Consider the following 14,383-nt stretch of genomic DNA (forward strand, 5'->3'; position numbering starts at 1 on the left):
TTTCTGTCATGGTTCCCCTTTAAAGAAACATGACTCATGAACATGTGTAATAACCACTATGGGCAGCTAAAATTAGAATTAGAGAACAAGAAGGTCTTCCTTTTTTTTTTTTTAAAGTTCTGATACATATCAGTGTTCCACCTGCAAAAACCACTATGTGAAATATTTTAGCTTAGAACTTTGGCCAGTCAAGTTCTATCATCTAAGGTTCAATACTGTGTGAACTATCCCTCTGGACCTCTTAGTGGCTACAGTTCTTTGTATGTGCGTTTGGGATCCTATTTGGAGCCATTCTTGTCATATGTCCACACCATCATCATCATCATTTTACTCCTGAATACTGTTGGCAAGTCTCTTCCACTCTGTCTTATTGAGATACATTCTGTTGTTAATGACATCCTCTAGGGTCCTTCCCCGTTCTGCAATGTCCATCTTTATGATGTCCATCCAGTGGGTTCTTGGTCTTCCCACCATCTGTTTTCCTGCCACATGCCTTTCCAAGTTAATATAAGCTGTCCTTGTTGGCTCCATCCTCATACATGCCCAAACCACCTCAGTCCGGACATGCTGACCCGATTTAACACTTAATTTTAATGCTTTTAACAGACTCCTGCGTAATTCAAGTTGTTGCTGGATGTTCTTATTCCTTAGTTTGTCTCTCCTTGTCCTTTGAAGGAAAGAATGGAGAAACTTCATTTCAATAACCTGTAAGCGACTCTTTCACAGGTCCAGTCAAAGTTGCTGCTTCCAGTCCATAAGTTAGTATTGGTACAAAATTTGTTTTGTACAAGGTGTCTTGGAAGTTTGGGAAATGCGTCATCCCTATGTAACTGATGGAATGGTAAAATTTTGATGCAGCTTATATCCTCTTGTTTATTTCTTGGTTTACCCTTAAAATTTATGTACAGTATATTTTATGCATTTTTGTAGGATCAAATTGAAAAGCCTCAAGAGAAAAAAATTAAGAAGAAGAAGAAAGTTAAGTTGACTGAAGGAGGTGGTTCTGGAAAGAAGTCCAATGACCTTGCTCTTAAACAAGAAGAAAGGAAGAGTGTAGGGACATTTGATAAGGTGGAAGAAAGTAATGGGTCGGACTTAGGAAAATCTGTCAGACCTCCGGTTGTGACTCCTCTCAAAAAGGTACTGTACTTTTGTTTTATTTGGTATTTTATTTGCTGACCTCTTTTACTTCTTTCTTTAGTGTATTCATTTATCAGTATATGTTTTTAACTTTATCTCCTCTCTTATTAACACATTGGAGACACCGCTCGTAGAAACTACGGGCGTGCTAATTCATTGCTGCTGACGGAGCTCGGAGAATCTACGGGCACGATTTCCCTGTAGCTGAAAAATTGTAGCTGCCGTTTCAGCGAGCTGTGACTTCACTAGGATACTGTTGAATGCTTCTATAAGCATAAAATGTACTAGTTATGAGCATAAGTCGAGAGCTCTTCTTTCAAGGCATTGATAACACAGCCACGTTCCTACATAACCTAAGGCTGCGTCATCGTTGTCTCTCAGCTGTGAAATGGGCGGGAAAGTACGTATGGTACATGCGGACAGGAAGAGTGTGTGTTCGAGAGGCAGGCTTGTTTGTGTAATTCTTGTGAATATTTAGCATGTCTAATTCAATTGTATGAAATTTCGACAACGAATCCATAATGGATGTGTTTATGGAAGACATGATTTATGAAAATGAGGATGAGGATAACAATTACACACTAAGTAAACATGATGATTCTGGCACTTTAGGCTAGTAAATGCAGAAAATGAGCTAATTTCAAATTGGTGTGAAGTGTAACGTAGTTTTATATCGCTTCCTTGAAGTGGGTTCTGTGGTACTGTTTTATACCGCTTCCTAAAAATGTGGGTGTTTCCCGTGTACCTGTAGCAACTCGATGCAACCCTGTCGTCAAACAAAGAACAGTGGGAATGCAAATTCCTGGTTGTAAACAAGGATATCGGTGCCAATTGACCAATTAGATTAGAATCTGTATTAGTGTGTTTCAGTAGATGTGTCCACAAAGTCAAATTTCGAAATATTAACCGAATTGGCATCCATAGCTGCGTCAGATTTTTTTCTCGTTTGTAAAACATATTATATTCATAAATTTATATTTAAAAATTGCTGCACTACTATGATAATTAAAAAACTCATTTTTGTGCAGATGAAAGTGTGATCTATCTATGCATTCCAAAAGTTCTTATAATCATGGCTTACCCTAGCACTTAACAATTTTCAAAAACCATTAAAAATCCTGCGATTTCTGGAGGGTAGCACATTCAAATATAGCCGTCTCCAATGTGTTAAAAGCCCATAACTAAGAAATGTTCATGTACCAAATTCGTTAAGTCATTTATCTGTTAACGAAAAATGTGAGGTGAACGGATCACTGAAAATGACAATGAAAATAAATTAGTAGTTTCATGTATTCAGAAAATGGAATTGCTTTTAACCCACAAAGAATGTTATAACAAAATACTGCTTGTCCTGCAACAGTAAAATTCGTCATTACTTATTAGTGATCAAACCTGAACCTCTTTATATTTAAGAAACACTCAATTTACATCATAAAAATTTAAAGGAACAATTAGAAAATCAAGACAGAAAAATTATGAGAAAAGTCTTAGGGCCAAGAATTAAAAATGGCATATACTACCCCAAACCCAACACAGAAAAATATTTCAAAATATCTAAACTTACTGATACAATGAGACTGCGATGTATTCAACTTTTAAGTCATTTGGAAAGAATTAATAACAACAGACTTACTGAATACACTCATTTTTTTTTTTTTTTTTCAAATCAAACAAGATCAAAATGGTATAAGCAAGTAGAGAAAGACCTCGCTGAATTATGATTACCAAATCTGAAGGATAGGAATATAATCAGGAAAATTGTTCAACAAGGGGATTTGAGAAAGACGGGAGGAAACCAACACGATGTACTTGGTTGGAGGAACAGAAATCGCAACACTTGATGGAAATGAACTATTGGACAAGGAGGAAAGCTCAACAGATGTTGATTCCGTGTGGTCCTAAATGACCCATTCGCACAGAATTTTATTATTTAGAGCATGGCTAGCGATATAACGTCTATTATTGTAAGATCTATACTATATATGCATGTCCAAGTTCTTTATATAGTCTGAAGCTTCTGGATGATAGGAAAACTTAAAACGGTCCACCTTTTCAATACAAAAATGTTATAGTTTATTTATAACATGTATTTGCACTTGGAACTAGTTTCAGCGCTGTTTTGCATCATTATCAGCCAAAATGTGGAAAATAGGCCAGCATGTAGGCATTTATATTACACAAGGCGTTACATTAAACAATACACATCTTACAAGGAGATAAAAACAGGGACGAATATAGAAACAAATGAACCGTTGAGAAAGCAAAAGTTATACATATTAAAAATAACCTTAACCACACATCTTGCAGTGCGAAAGTGTTCTTCTTGAATGATTCCTGAATATAAAACACGCGCGCACATTTCTGAAGAGCCAGCAGGCAGAACAAAGTAAAGTGAAACCTTAAGAGTTCTTCTGAGAAGAGTTCATCATTTTTTCTATGTTCTGACTAACTAATGAAGTCTCCCTTGAGTTCCTGATAAACATACACAACAGGAAATTCTCCTTCACTCTCAACAATAGCTATAAAGACCAACGGTAGAATTTCATTTTAAATATTGTGCAGAGACGTGAAAGCATGATCTTGAACATGATATAACTCCTTCATATAACCCAATTTTTTACACAAGGTGTTACATTAAAAAATACACATCTTACGAGGAGATAAAAACAGGGACGAATGTAGAGACACATGCATCGTTGAGAAAGCAAAAGTTATACATATTAAAAATAAGCTTAACCACACAACTTGCAGTGCGAAAATATTTGCCTTGAATGATTCCTGAATACAAAACGCACGCGCACACACTTCTAAAGAGCCAGCAGGCAGGAAAAAGTAAGGTGAAACCTTAAGAGTTCTTCTGAGAAGAGTTCATCATTCTATCTATGTTCCGAATAACTAATGAAGTCTCCCTTGAGTTCCTGATAAACATACACAGCAGGAAATTCTCCTTCACTCTCAACAATAGCTATAAAGACCAACGGTAAATTTCATTTTAAATATTGTGCAGAGACGTGAAAGCATGATCATTCAAGGCAAATATTTTCGCACTGCAAGTTGTGTGGTTAAGCTTATTTTTAATATGTATAACTTTTGCTTTCTCAACGTTGCATTTGTTTCTACATTCGTTCCTGTTTTTGTCTCCTCGTAAGATGTGTATTGTTTAATGTAACACCTTGTGTAAAAAATGGGGTTAAATGAAGGAGTTATATCATGTTCAAGATCATGCTTTCACGTCTCTGCACAATATTTAAAATGAAATTTACCGTTGGTCTTTATAGCTGTTGTTGAGAGTGAAGGAGAATTTCCTGCTGTGTATGTTTATCAGGAACTCAAGGGAGACTTCATTAGTTAGTCGGAACATAGAAAAAATGATGAACTCTTCTCAGAAGAACTCTTAAGGTTTCACTTTACTTTTTTCTGCCTGCTGGCTCTTCAGAAATGGTGCGTGTGTGTTTTGTATTCAGGAATCATTCAAGACGAATATTTTCGCACTACAAGATGTGTGGTTAAGGTTATTTTTAATATGTATAACTTTCTCTGTTTTTATCTCCTTGTAAGATGTGTATTGTTTAATTTCCTGTTGTGTATGTTTATCAGGAACTCAAGGGAGACTTCATTAGTTATTTGGAACATAGATAGAATGATGAACTCTTCTCAGAAGAACTCTTAAGGTTTCACCTTAATTTTTCCTGCCTGCTGGCTCTTTAGAAGTGTGTGCGTGTGCGTTTTGTATTCAGGAATCATTCAAGGCAAATATCTTCGCACTGCAAGTTGTGTGGTTAAGCTTATTTTTAATATGTATAACTTTTGCTTTCTCAACGATGCATGTGTCTCTACATTCGTCCCTGTTTTTATCTCCTCGTAAGATGTGTATTATTTAATGTAACACCTTGTGTAAAAAATGGGGTTAAATGAAGGAGTTATATCATGTTCAAGATCATGCTTTCACGTCTCTGCACAATATTTAAAATGAAATTTACCGTTGGTCTTTATAGCTATTGTTGAGAGTGAAGGAGAATTTCCTGCTGTGTATGTTTATCAGGAACTCAAGGGAGACTTCATTAGTTAGTCGGAACATAGAAAAAATGATGAACTCTTCTCAGAAGAACTCTTAAGGTTTCACTTTACTTTTTTCTGCCTGCTGGCTCTTCAGAAATGGTGCGTGTGTGTTTTGTATTCAGGAATCATTCAAGACGAATATTTTCGCACTACAAGATGTGTGGTTAAGGTTATTTTTAATATGTATAACTTTCTCTGTTTTTATCTCCTTGTAAGATGTGTATTGTTTAATTTCCTGTTGTGTATGTTTATCAGGAACTCAAGGGAGACTTCATTAGTTATTTGGAACATAGATAGAATGATGAACTCTTCTCAGAAGAACTCTTAAGGTTTCACCTTAATTTTTCCTGCCTGCTGGCTCTTTAGAAGTGTGTGCGCGTGCGTTTTGTATTCAGGAATCATTCAAGGCAAATATCTTCGCACTGCAAGTTGTGTGGTTAAGCTTATTTTTAATATGTATAACTTTTGCTTTCTCAACGATGCATGTGTCTCTACATTCGTCCCTGTTTTTATCTCCTCGTAAGATGTGTATTATTTAATGTAACACCTTGTGTAAAAAATTGGGTTATATGAAGGAGTTATATCATGTTCAAGATCATGCTTTCACGTCTCTGCACAATATTTAAAATGAAATTCTACCGTTGGTCTTTATAGCTATTGTTGAGAGTGAAGGAGAATTTCCTGTTGTGTATGTTTATCAGGAACTCAAGGGAGACTTCATTAGTTAGTCAGAACATAGAAAAAATGATGAACTCTTCTCAGAAGAACTCTTAAGGTTTCACTTTACTTTGTCCTGCCTGCTGGCTCTTCAGAAATGTGTGCGCGTGTGTTTTATATTCAGGAATCATTCAAGAAGAACACTTTCGCACTGCAAGATGTGTGGTTAAGGTTATTTTTAATATGTATAACTTTTGCTTTCTCAACGATTCATTTGTTTCTATATTCGTCCCTGTTTTTATCTCCTTGTAAGATGTGTATTGTTTAATGTAACGCCTTGTGTAATATAAATGCCTACATGCTGGCCTATTTTCCACATTTTGGCTGATAATGATGCAAAACAGCGTTGAAACTAGTTCCAAGTGCAAATACATGTTATAAATAAACTATAACATTTTTGTATTGAAAAGGTGGACCGTTTTAAGTTTTCCTATCATCCATTCTCAGTTTAATACGGACAAAAATGAAATTCTTAGGTTTAAATGAAGCTTCTGGAGTCGCAAAAGCAAAGTCGCTAGCACTACCATTGTATTTTCTATTCCTGCATTCTTTGATGATGTGCTTCAGTGTCTGGTATGAAGCGCCACAGTCACACTCAGGTGTTGGGATTCTGTTCCACTTGTAGTGGAAGGCTGCACAGTTCCCTTGGTTTGTTTGGATCCTGTTCAGTGCGGACCATAGTCTACGAGGGAGGTTGAAACCAGGTGGTGGCATCTTCTTCACAGAGGGCATTGTCAGGCAGTATTTGTCGTTGAGTCTCTTCTGCTATTCAGTGGAATTTTGGTAGTTGCTGTTTCACAAGTTCATGGCATCTCTAGTTGATGGTTTTCTCGAACGCAGACGATTAGAATTTGCATCGCCAATGTCATTATGTACAAATATGAAGTTTTGAAGCTACCACCTAATCAGTACATATATTTATATATTATTGTTCTACAGTACCGGTTTCGACCTTGTGAAGGTCATCTTCAGCTGACAATCATAACATACAATTAAAACATCACAATAAGAATGTCACATGGTATGGGTTTAAGCATAGTCATTACAATTGTTCTAGTTTAAATAATTGTCTACAATAACTGTTAAAATAATTAAAAACTTAATATTACTATATGTAAATGAATGATGTATGTTAAAATACGTTTTCTTAAATTATAAAGGTGTCGCATAGTATTGATAAAAACGTTATAAATTTGCAAGTGTTTTTCGTCTTATCTTTGTCTACGTTAATCGGTCTGAGAGTTAAAACTTGCAATACTATTATTAACGTAGACGAAGATAAGACGAAAAACATTTGCAAATTGATAACGGTTTTATCCATACTATGTGACACCTTTATAATTTAAGAAAACGTATTTTAACAGACATCATTCATGTACATACTGTATAGTAATGTTAAGTTTTTAATTATGATATCAGTTATTGTAGACGATTATTTAAACTAGAACAATTGTAAGGACTATGCTTTCACCCATACCATGTGACATTCGTATTGTGATGTTTTAATTGTATGTTATGATTGTCAGCTGAAGATGACCTTCACAAGGTCGAAACTGGTACTGTAGAACAATAATATATAAGTATATGTATTGATTAGGTGGAAGCTTCAAAACTTCATATTTGTGAATATAATCAATACGGAAATGAAACTTATAGATGAAGAATGTCATTATGTGTCGGGAGTTCTGGGTTATTCACCATTTTACTGAATTCTCTTAGGAGAGCATCTTTACTCCTGAGATCGGGAGGAGGGATATGACTTAACACTGGTAGCCACTGTGTGGGAGTAGATTTGATTGTGCCAGTGATGAGACGCATTGTAGTGTTCAGCTGGGTATCTACGATGTGTGTGTGGGCACTATCTAGCCAAACAGCAGAACAGTATTCAGCAGTCGAGTACACCAGCCCTAAAGCTGAACATCTCAGAGTTGCAGCTGTAGATCCCCAACACACAGCTTATGAATTATATTGTTTGCGAGTCCTTACTTTGGCAGAGACGTTTAGGAGATGTTGTTTATAAGACAGTGTTCTATCCAGTGTGACTCCTAGATATTTAGGGTACCTATTATGTCTCAATTTCTGGTTGTCCATGTACACATTTAACTCCCTGTTAGACATTTTATTGTTTAGATGGAAGCAGCAAACTTCAGTTTTGCTGATGTTTGGTTGGAGTCCCCATGTTTTAAAGTAGTGTGCCAGTGTCTTGAGGTCTTCAGTCACGATCTCTTCTGTTTTCTCAACTGTTTTGTCCCTGATAGCAAGTGCCCAGTCATCTGCATGTCCAAATTTCCTTGAAAGTGTCTTCGGCATGTTTGCAATATATAAACTAAACGGCAAAGGAGTGAGAGAAGTGACCCCTGTGGCAGACCATTGTTCAGCAATCTTTGGCTGCTTACAGCTGTCCCATTGTACATACAAAATTGTCTTTGATTCAACATGTTGTTCAGGAGTCGTGCAGTTATCCTACATGGGACCACTTTTAGGAACTTGTAGAGTAATCCATCTTTCCAGACAGTGTCATAGGCTGCTGTCAAATCTATGAATGCCACTGAAGTCGTGAGTTTTCTTTGGAAGCCTGCTTCTGTGCAAGTTGTAAGAGACATAACTTGATCTGTCATACTTCTCTGTGGTCTAAAGCCCGTCTGTTCCACTGGAATTTTCTTCAGTATCTCGGGGCAAATTCTGTTGAGCAGAAGTCTTTCTAGTAGTTTATGGGCAACGCTGAGCAAGGCAATAGGGCAGTAGCTCTCCAGTTTTTCACTCGGTTTACTTTTCTTAAACAAGGCAATAATCTTTGTCTGTCTGAATAGTTTTGGTGTCTTGCCTCTTTCAAGGATATCAGTGTAGAATTTAGCCAGCCAGGCACGAGCCTTTTCTCCACAGTGAGCGAAGAACTCTGGGTGTATACCATCCTCACCAGGGGCTTTACCTGATTTAGTGTCACCGATAGCTATGTTTATTTCTTCCACGCTAAATGGTTTGGAGTGTGCCACCGGGGAACTACTTTTCAGGAGTTTCGGTTCTTTCTTTGAGTTCTTAGTAAGTTTCTTGTTTCTTTTGCTTTTGGTAGTCATGATCAGATGATAGGCGATCTTGTTTGGATGGATTTCTGACGTCGTCCGTCCAGTTGCTTTTCCATCTCCAAGCTTCTTTAGGAGAGACCATGCTTGTCGACTCGATTTAGTGAAGTCTAGAGAGTTAACTTTATCTTCCCATTTTTGCCTCCTGGCTGCATCTAGGCTGTGTAGAAGCTGGTCTGCAATTTCATGGTCACTGCTCTCAATAAATTGTTGGTAAAGGTTTTTGCTTTCCTCATTCCATCGCACATAAGAAGGAGAAATATAAATATGAAGTACCACTACCTCACTCATTACAATATCTGAGGAACTACCAAATCAATGAGAGTGAAATATGTTACAAAGTTTCATTGTAGATCATAACTAAGTGCTTAGAAACTTTTAAAAGAATTATAGCCCCTAACGGGTAAAATTATGGGGTTAAAAGCATGAAAAGCGGCACTTTTTCAGAATGGCATGAGTCATTGGTTCCGCTATAATAGTTTAATTTTATGCCACTTGGGCCTAGTTTCATCAAGGAATTTTTAACGATACTTTAACCCTGGCAGCATTAGGCGACTCGCATGCCTGTAAAGGTGAGGGCCCTACCTAGGATGATTTCTAATACTGAATATGCCACACACACCCAGCCCCCGAGCCATTGGAATTAACCAATTAAGGTTAAAATCCCCGACCCGGCCGGGAATCGAATGTGGGACCTTTTGGACCAAAGGCCAGCATGCTAACCATTTAGCCATGGAGCCGTACAAGGAAAAAGAAGACACAAAGAAAGAAATTACAGGGTGATTTAATAGAATTGCCCGCGTGACAGTGCGAACTAGCAAACAACCTAAACAGTTGTTCAAAAATATTAATGCTATAGCTGCAAATACTTTCGAGACCATTCTGCTGACAGTAGCTATCGATACTCCACCATTGTCTCCGACCTCTACTGTGTATGAAATGACCCTGTGGTGTAAAATCTTAATGCAATCATTACCGACGTATACTTGTAAAATCCTTTATCAAACACTGCACCTTTACAATACAAATTGTATGTCTTTATTTTAAGACGACGTTACTATATTTCGAGATATGTTTCGTCCTCCTTTAGGCCATCTTCAGTTGATAATGTACAAGACACCTTAAAATATAGTAAGGATATTCAAAACATTGGATGTAAACTGAAATTCAAAGTCAAATGCATCCAATTAAAATGGGACTATTTGACATCATGTCGTGAAAACCGTTAAAATTTGGAGTATATTTAAAATAGCACAAGACCGGGCGAGTTGGCCATGCGGTCAGGGTGCGCAGCTGTGAGCTCGCATCCGGGAGATAGTGGGTTCGAATCCCACTGCCGGCAGCCCTGAAGATGGTTTTCCGTGGTTTACCATTTTCACACCAGGCAAATGCTGGGGCTGTACCTTAATTAAAGCCACGGCCGCTTCCTTTCCATTCCTAGTCCTTTCTTGTCCCATCGTCGCCATAAGACCTATCTGTGTCGGTGCGACGTAAAGCAAGTAGCAACAAAATAGCACAAATTGGACACATTTGAAACTCGGTTAACATCCAATGTTTTAATGTCCTTACTATATTTTAAGGTGTCTTGTATATCATTGACTGAGGCAGTATAGAAAAGAGAGGCTTGTTTCTGGTTATGTATTCTAACCTCTCACGAATTTTGTCGACGACCTTACCGACGCTGGTTTTCAACAGTTTCTTCCCAGTTGTTCCTATTTCTGCTGGCTTTTACCCTGTAAAAATAAAAAGTTTTGGACAGTATTCATCTCCATACTCTCAAATTTTATACATTGTTTGCTTAGATGTTCACCTCAAATAACTCATAATTTTACCAAGGGGTTCATAAGCACATGTGCAGCACTTTTGTAGAGTCACAGTATCTACCGAGATAATGTTGCTGACTTTGTTTATTTAAATGGTAGTATCCTGTTTTCTACACCTAATGTTAGAGCTGTAGACATAACTGGCTAACCCTGTATATTTTTATTCCAAGTCAGACCCCCTTTTTTTTGTTGGAGTTGACTTTAAGACTTAGTTCTGTTTAGAAAGAAACCTTTGAAATTGCTGGTTGGTCGGTGCAAAATGTATTTTTAACAAACCAGTGTCCTTGTGGGAGGCCATGTATAATTATGCCATCCCATATGTACACTGGGAAAGGAAATGCTGCTTGGAACTTACCCACTGGCCTTCATCATGGACCTGTGCTGCAGTAGTCTGCTACATGTGTCATAGCCAGCATATTTTGCAGTGGCAAAGCAATTGAAGGGGTCAGCCGTAGTGGGCCATCTCCAGAAGTCGGTAAAATGAGATAATGCCATCTAGCGGAATAATTTTGCACTCCCTATCTGTTATGAAAGTGGTCCATCTCCATTCGTGTAATATTGTGCCTTCAGAACATTAAGCAAAATAAATTGCCTGCTTATTTTAGAGCCAAAGTTGTCCAAATCCTCTCAGCCAATCTGGACATCACTAATAGTCACGTGACATAGCCATACATCATGGCAGATGCCGAGGCAGGTGAGAATGTAAACAAAGCAGCAAAATAAAAATTTGTAAAAATACTAAAATTGGATTAAAAATAGGTGAAAAATAAGCTAAACATTTTTCTGTAAACCAGATGGTACAGTCTGATTTTGTCTGAATAAAAGACCTAGCAAATAGCTTATTAGTTCGTAAGGAAATTGTTGATGGGGAAAAGGTACAGTGGCTCAAAATAAAATGGTTTCGATTTGAATCAGCATATTTATTTCAGATTAAGTTTTGCTACACCTTAGATGAGATGCAAGCTTGGCAAATACTTTTATGTACTCCTAATCACAGAGGGAGGCTTACGGTAAAAGTATCATCATTAGTGCCTTCACCTTTCAGCTTAAGTCAGGCTTACGACACCCTTATTCCAATAACAAAATCTAAGTATGAAGATTTCATTTCTATGCTAGCATATATTCCACCCATTCACCATGATTTCTATAAAGAAGCCACTGATGAGCACCAATAAAGTAAATTTCGTACTGAATGGAGATGGCCCATTGTATTGCATTGTGTAAATATAAAACCAGAATGGGCCAAATCCATGATGTTGAAAAATGTTCAAATTCATTGATGTTATATTTGTATTTGGAGTCAAGATAACAATATTACTTTTTACTCTAAGATTGAGGTATCCTTTATTTACAGCATGCATGTACTGAATGACTTGACTTTTGTTCCATTAAATTATGACTAGTGTTTAACTTTAACCCTGGTTTTCTCCATCTTTTAAAAATGATGCTTGGCCCACTCCTTCAGTTGTTCAGAATTTATGCTGACAAAATCACAGAACTTCTGAAATATTTCTTTATGAACAGTATACAGTGTTAAAACTCAATGGCAAAACTACAGGAATCTAGACTCTATTCTTTTTATTTTCCCTAGTGTTGGTCTGAGGAAACAATAGACGCCTTCCTCCGGTCTTCCTTGTGTAGGTTTTGCATAAGAGTGAAAGGCATAGAAATCAGATAGGTTAAAAGGATTGAGTAGAAATGTTTCCATCACTATGAAGAATCATCTAAAGTCCTTGATTCAATGTATGGTGTTGCGCTTTTTGCTCCTTCATTGTTCCATAACAATGATTGTAAGTTTTAAGTCGAGTGATCCTGCTTTGCAAGTAATCATGGGGAAAACAAAATCTTCTAACAGGTACATTTTTTTGGCCAGAAACTTGGAGTATCTGTCCTTCAAAATACTGAAAAGGTATTCCCGCCTTGAAAACCTTGTTTGTGCCCCTATTCTTAATCTTCACAATCTATGTTCCCCCTTATGCCATTTTTTTGTAAAAATGTTACTACTTTGTCACCTATTGTATTCTTCTCTCTTTGTCCTAAGTAAAGCCAAGCTATTTTATTTTCTGCACATAATTCATCATCACCTTTTGTCCCTGTAACCCTTATGCTACATAAAATGGCTATCAAAAGGATTAATTAAAAAATATTTAAAATTAAAAGATATTAAAACTCAAACCATAAATTAATCAAATCACTGATGCAATTAGAAAAAGGGGGATTAAAATTCTAAATACACCTATACAGAATGGATAACAGTAGATTGACAAGGAAACCAACCACAATTGATTAGGAGGAATAAAAAATGATCAGTAAAAAATTCTTATTGCCGAAGAGTCCATTCAGCGTAAAACATTTATAAGCATAATAAGCAAATATAAATTTACAGAGAGATCTAAAAGAAAATATTCAGGATGGACACAAGAATGCAAAAAAGAAACTCAGTGAATGAGTGAAAATATATTAAAAAGAAGAGAATAATGAAAGGAAAAAAGGAAAGAAAGAGAGAAACGTTGAAATATCATTGTATAATTTAAATACTCATGATATTACTGTGAACATCAGCTGACTGCTGTACATCCTGCCTTTCCTCTTGTTAGTTATTTCAATACCTGAATGTCAGTAATTACATTTTATGGTCATTAGATTTTAATAGTTGATGCACTATAAAATTGAATTTATGGATATTTATTTGAAAGGCCTGTTTGCAATTGTCCTCCTACACTCAACCTTTGTTGTTTTGAAGATGGCGTTTTCTTGTGCTGTGTGATCTGTTGTAGCCTATGCATTTCTTAGCTTTATCATATTCTTGCTCTTAGTTTATATGCTTCAAGTTCCTTAAGTATTTGGTTAATGAAACAGGAAACTTGTCCAATATTAAAAAATCATGCTAAAATGTGTGTACAGTAAAATGTGTTTGGTGCATCAAGTTTCTCTCTCTATCAGTTCAGTCAAGTATGGCTCTTGATCGTCCTATGGATCATGTGGCTCCATTCAACAGCTTCTTTCAGTTAAATGATCGTCATGCCAGTGTCTCCTTTGATGTGATCTTGGCCTTTCTGTTCCCACCATTTCGAGCATGACATTCTTTTCCAGGGGTTTACTTCTCAAGGTACGATAGTTTGTCTCATACTCTCCTCCAAGGAGATTTCCGGCTTGACCGAGTCCAAAATTTTCCTATTACTAAATCCGCCTGTCCGCGGTATTCTCAATTGACGTCGCCAACACCAAAGCTCAGATGCACCGATCTTTCTCCTGTCAGCTATGTTCAGGTCCATGTTCTGCAGCCTTAAGCAGCTATAGGGAAAACTGGCTGTGGGACCCGTCATTGACGGGACAATTATATAGAATGTGCAAAGTTATCTAACTCCCCAGCTTCTTTTCGCCAATATTCAGGCATGCTGTTTCCTCGGGACGCAGCAGTAATCCCGTCTATTGGAGATGAGTGGCACATCACAAGAATGGTCAATGTAATGTTAACATTGTAGGCCTTCATGTGTAGTTTCCTTCTGACTGGCATATTAGAGCATCTAATGTAAAGGTATTCATTCCTTCTTTCATGACTCC

The 14,383-nt window shown here is 37.0% G+C and overlaps 1 protein-coding gene across 1 annotated transcript in view; it reads left to right on the plus strand.

Annotated features, from left to right (window-relative positions):
• The window catches only part of LOC136886717 (uncharacterized), a 420,809-nt gene that overhangs the window by 280,180 nt on the left and 126,246 nt on the right, over positions 1-14,383 (plus strand). Inside the window, exon 17 of the mRNA XM_067159522.2 lies at positions 931-1,140. Coding sequence (XP_067015623.2) covers positions 931-1,140 — 210 coding nt within the window. The remainder of the gene's footprint in view (positions 1-930; positions 1,141-14,383) is intronic.

The sequence above is a fragment of the Anabrus simplex genome, chromosome X (genome assembly GCF_040414725.1).
Source record: "Anabrus simplex isolate iqAnaSimp1 chromosome X, ASM4041472v1, whole genome shotgun sequence".
Taxonomy (NCBI): Eukaryota; Metazoa; Arthropoda; class Insecta; order Orthoptera; family Tettigoniidae; genus Anabrus; species Anabrus simplex.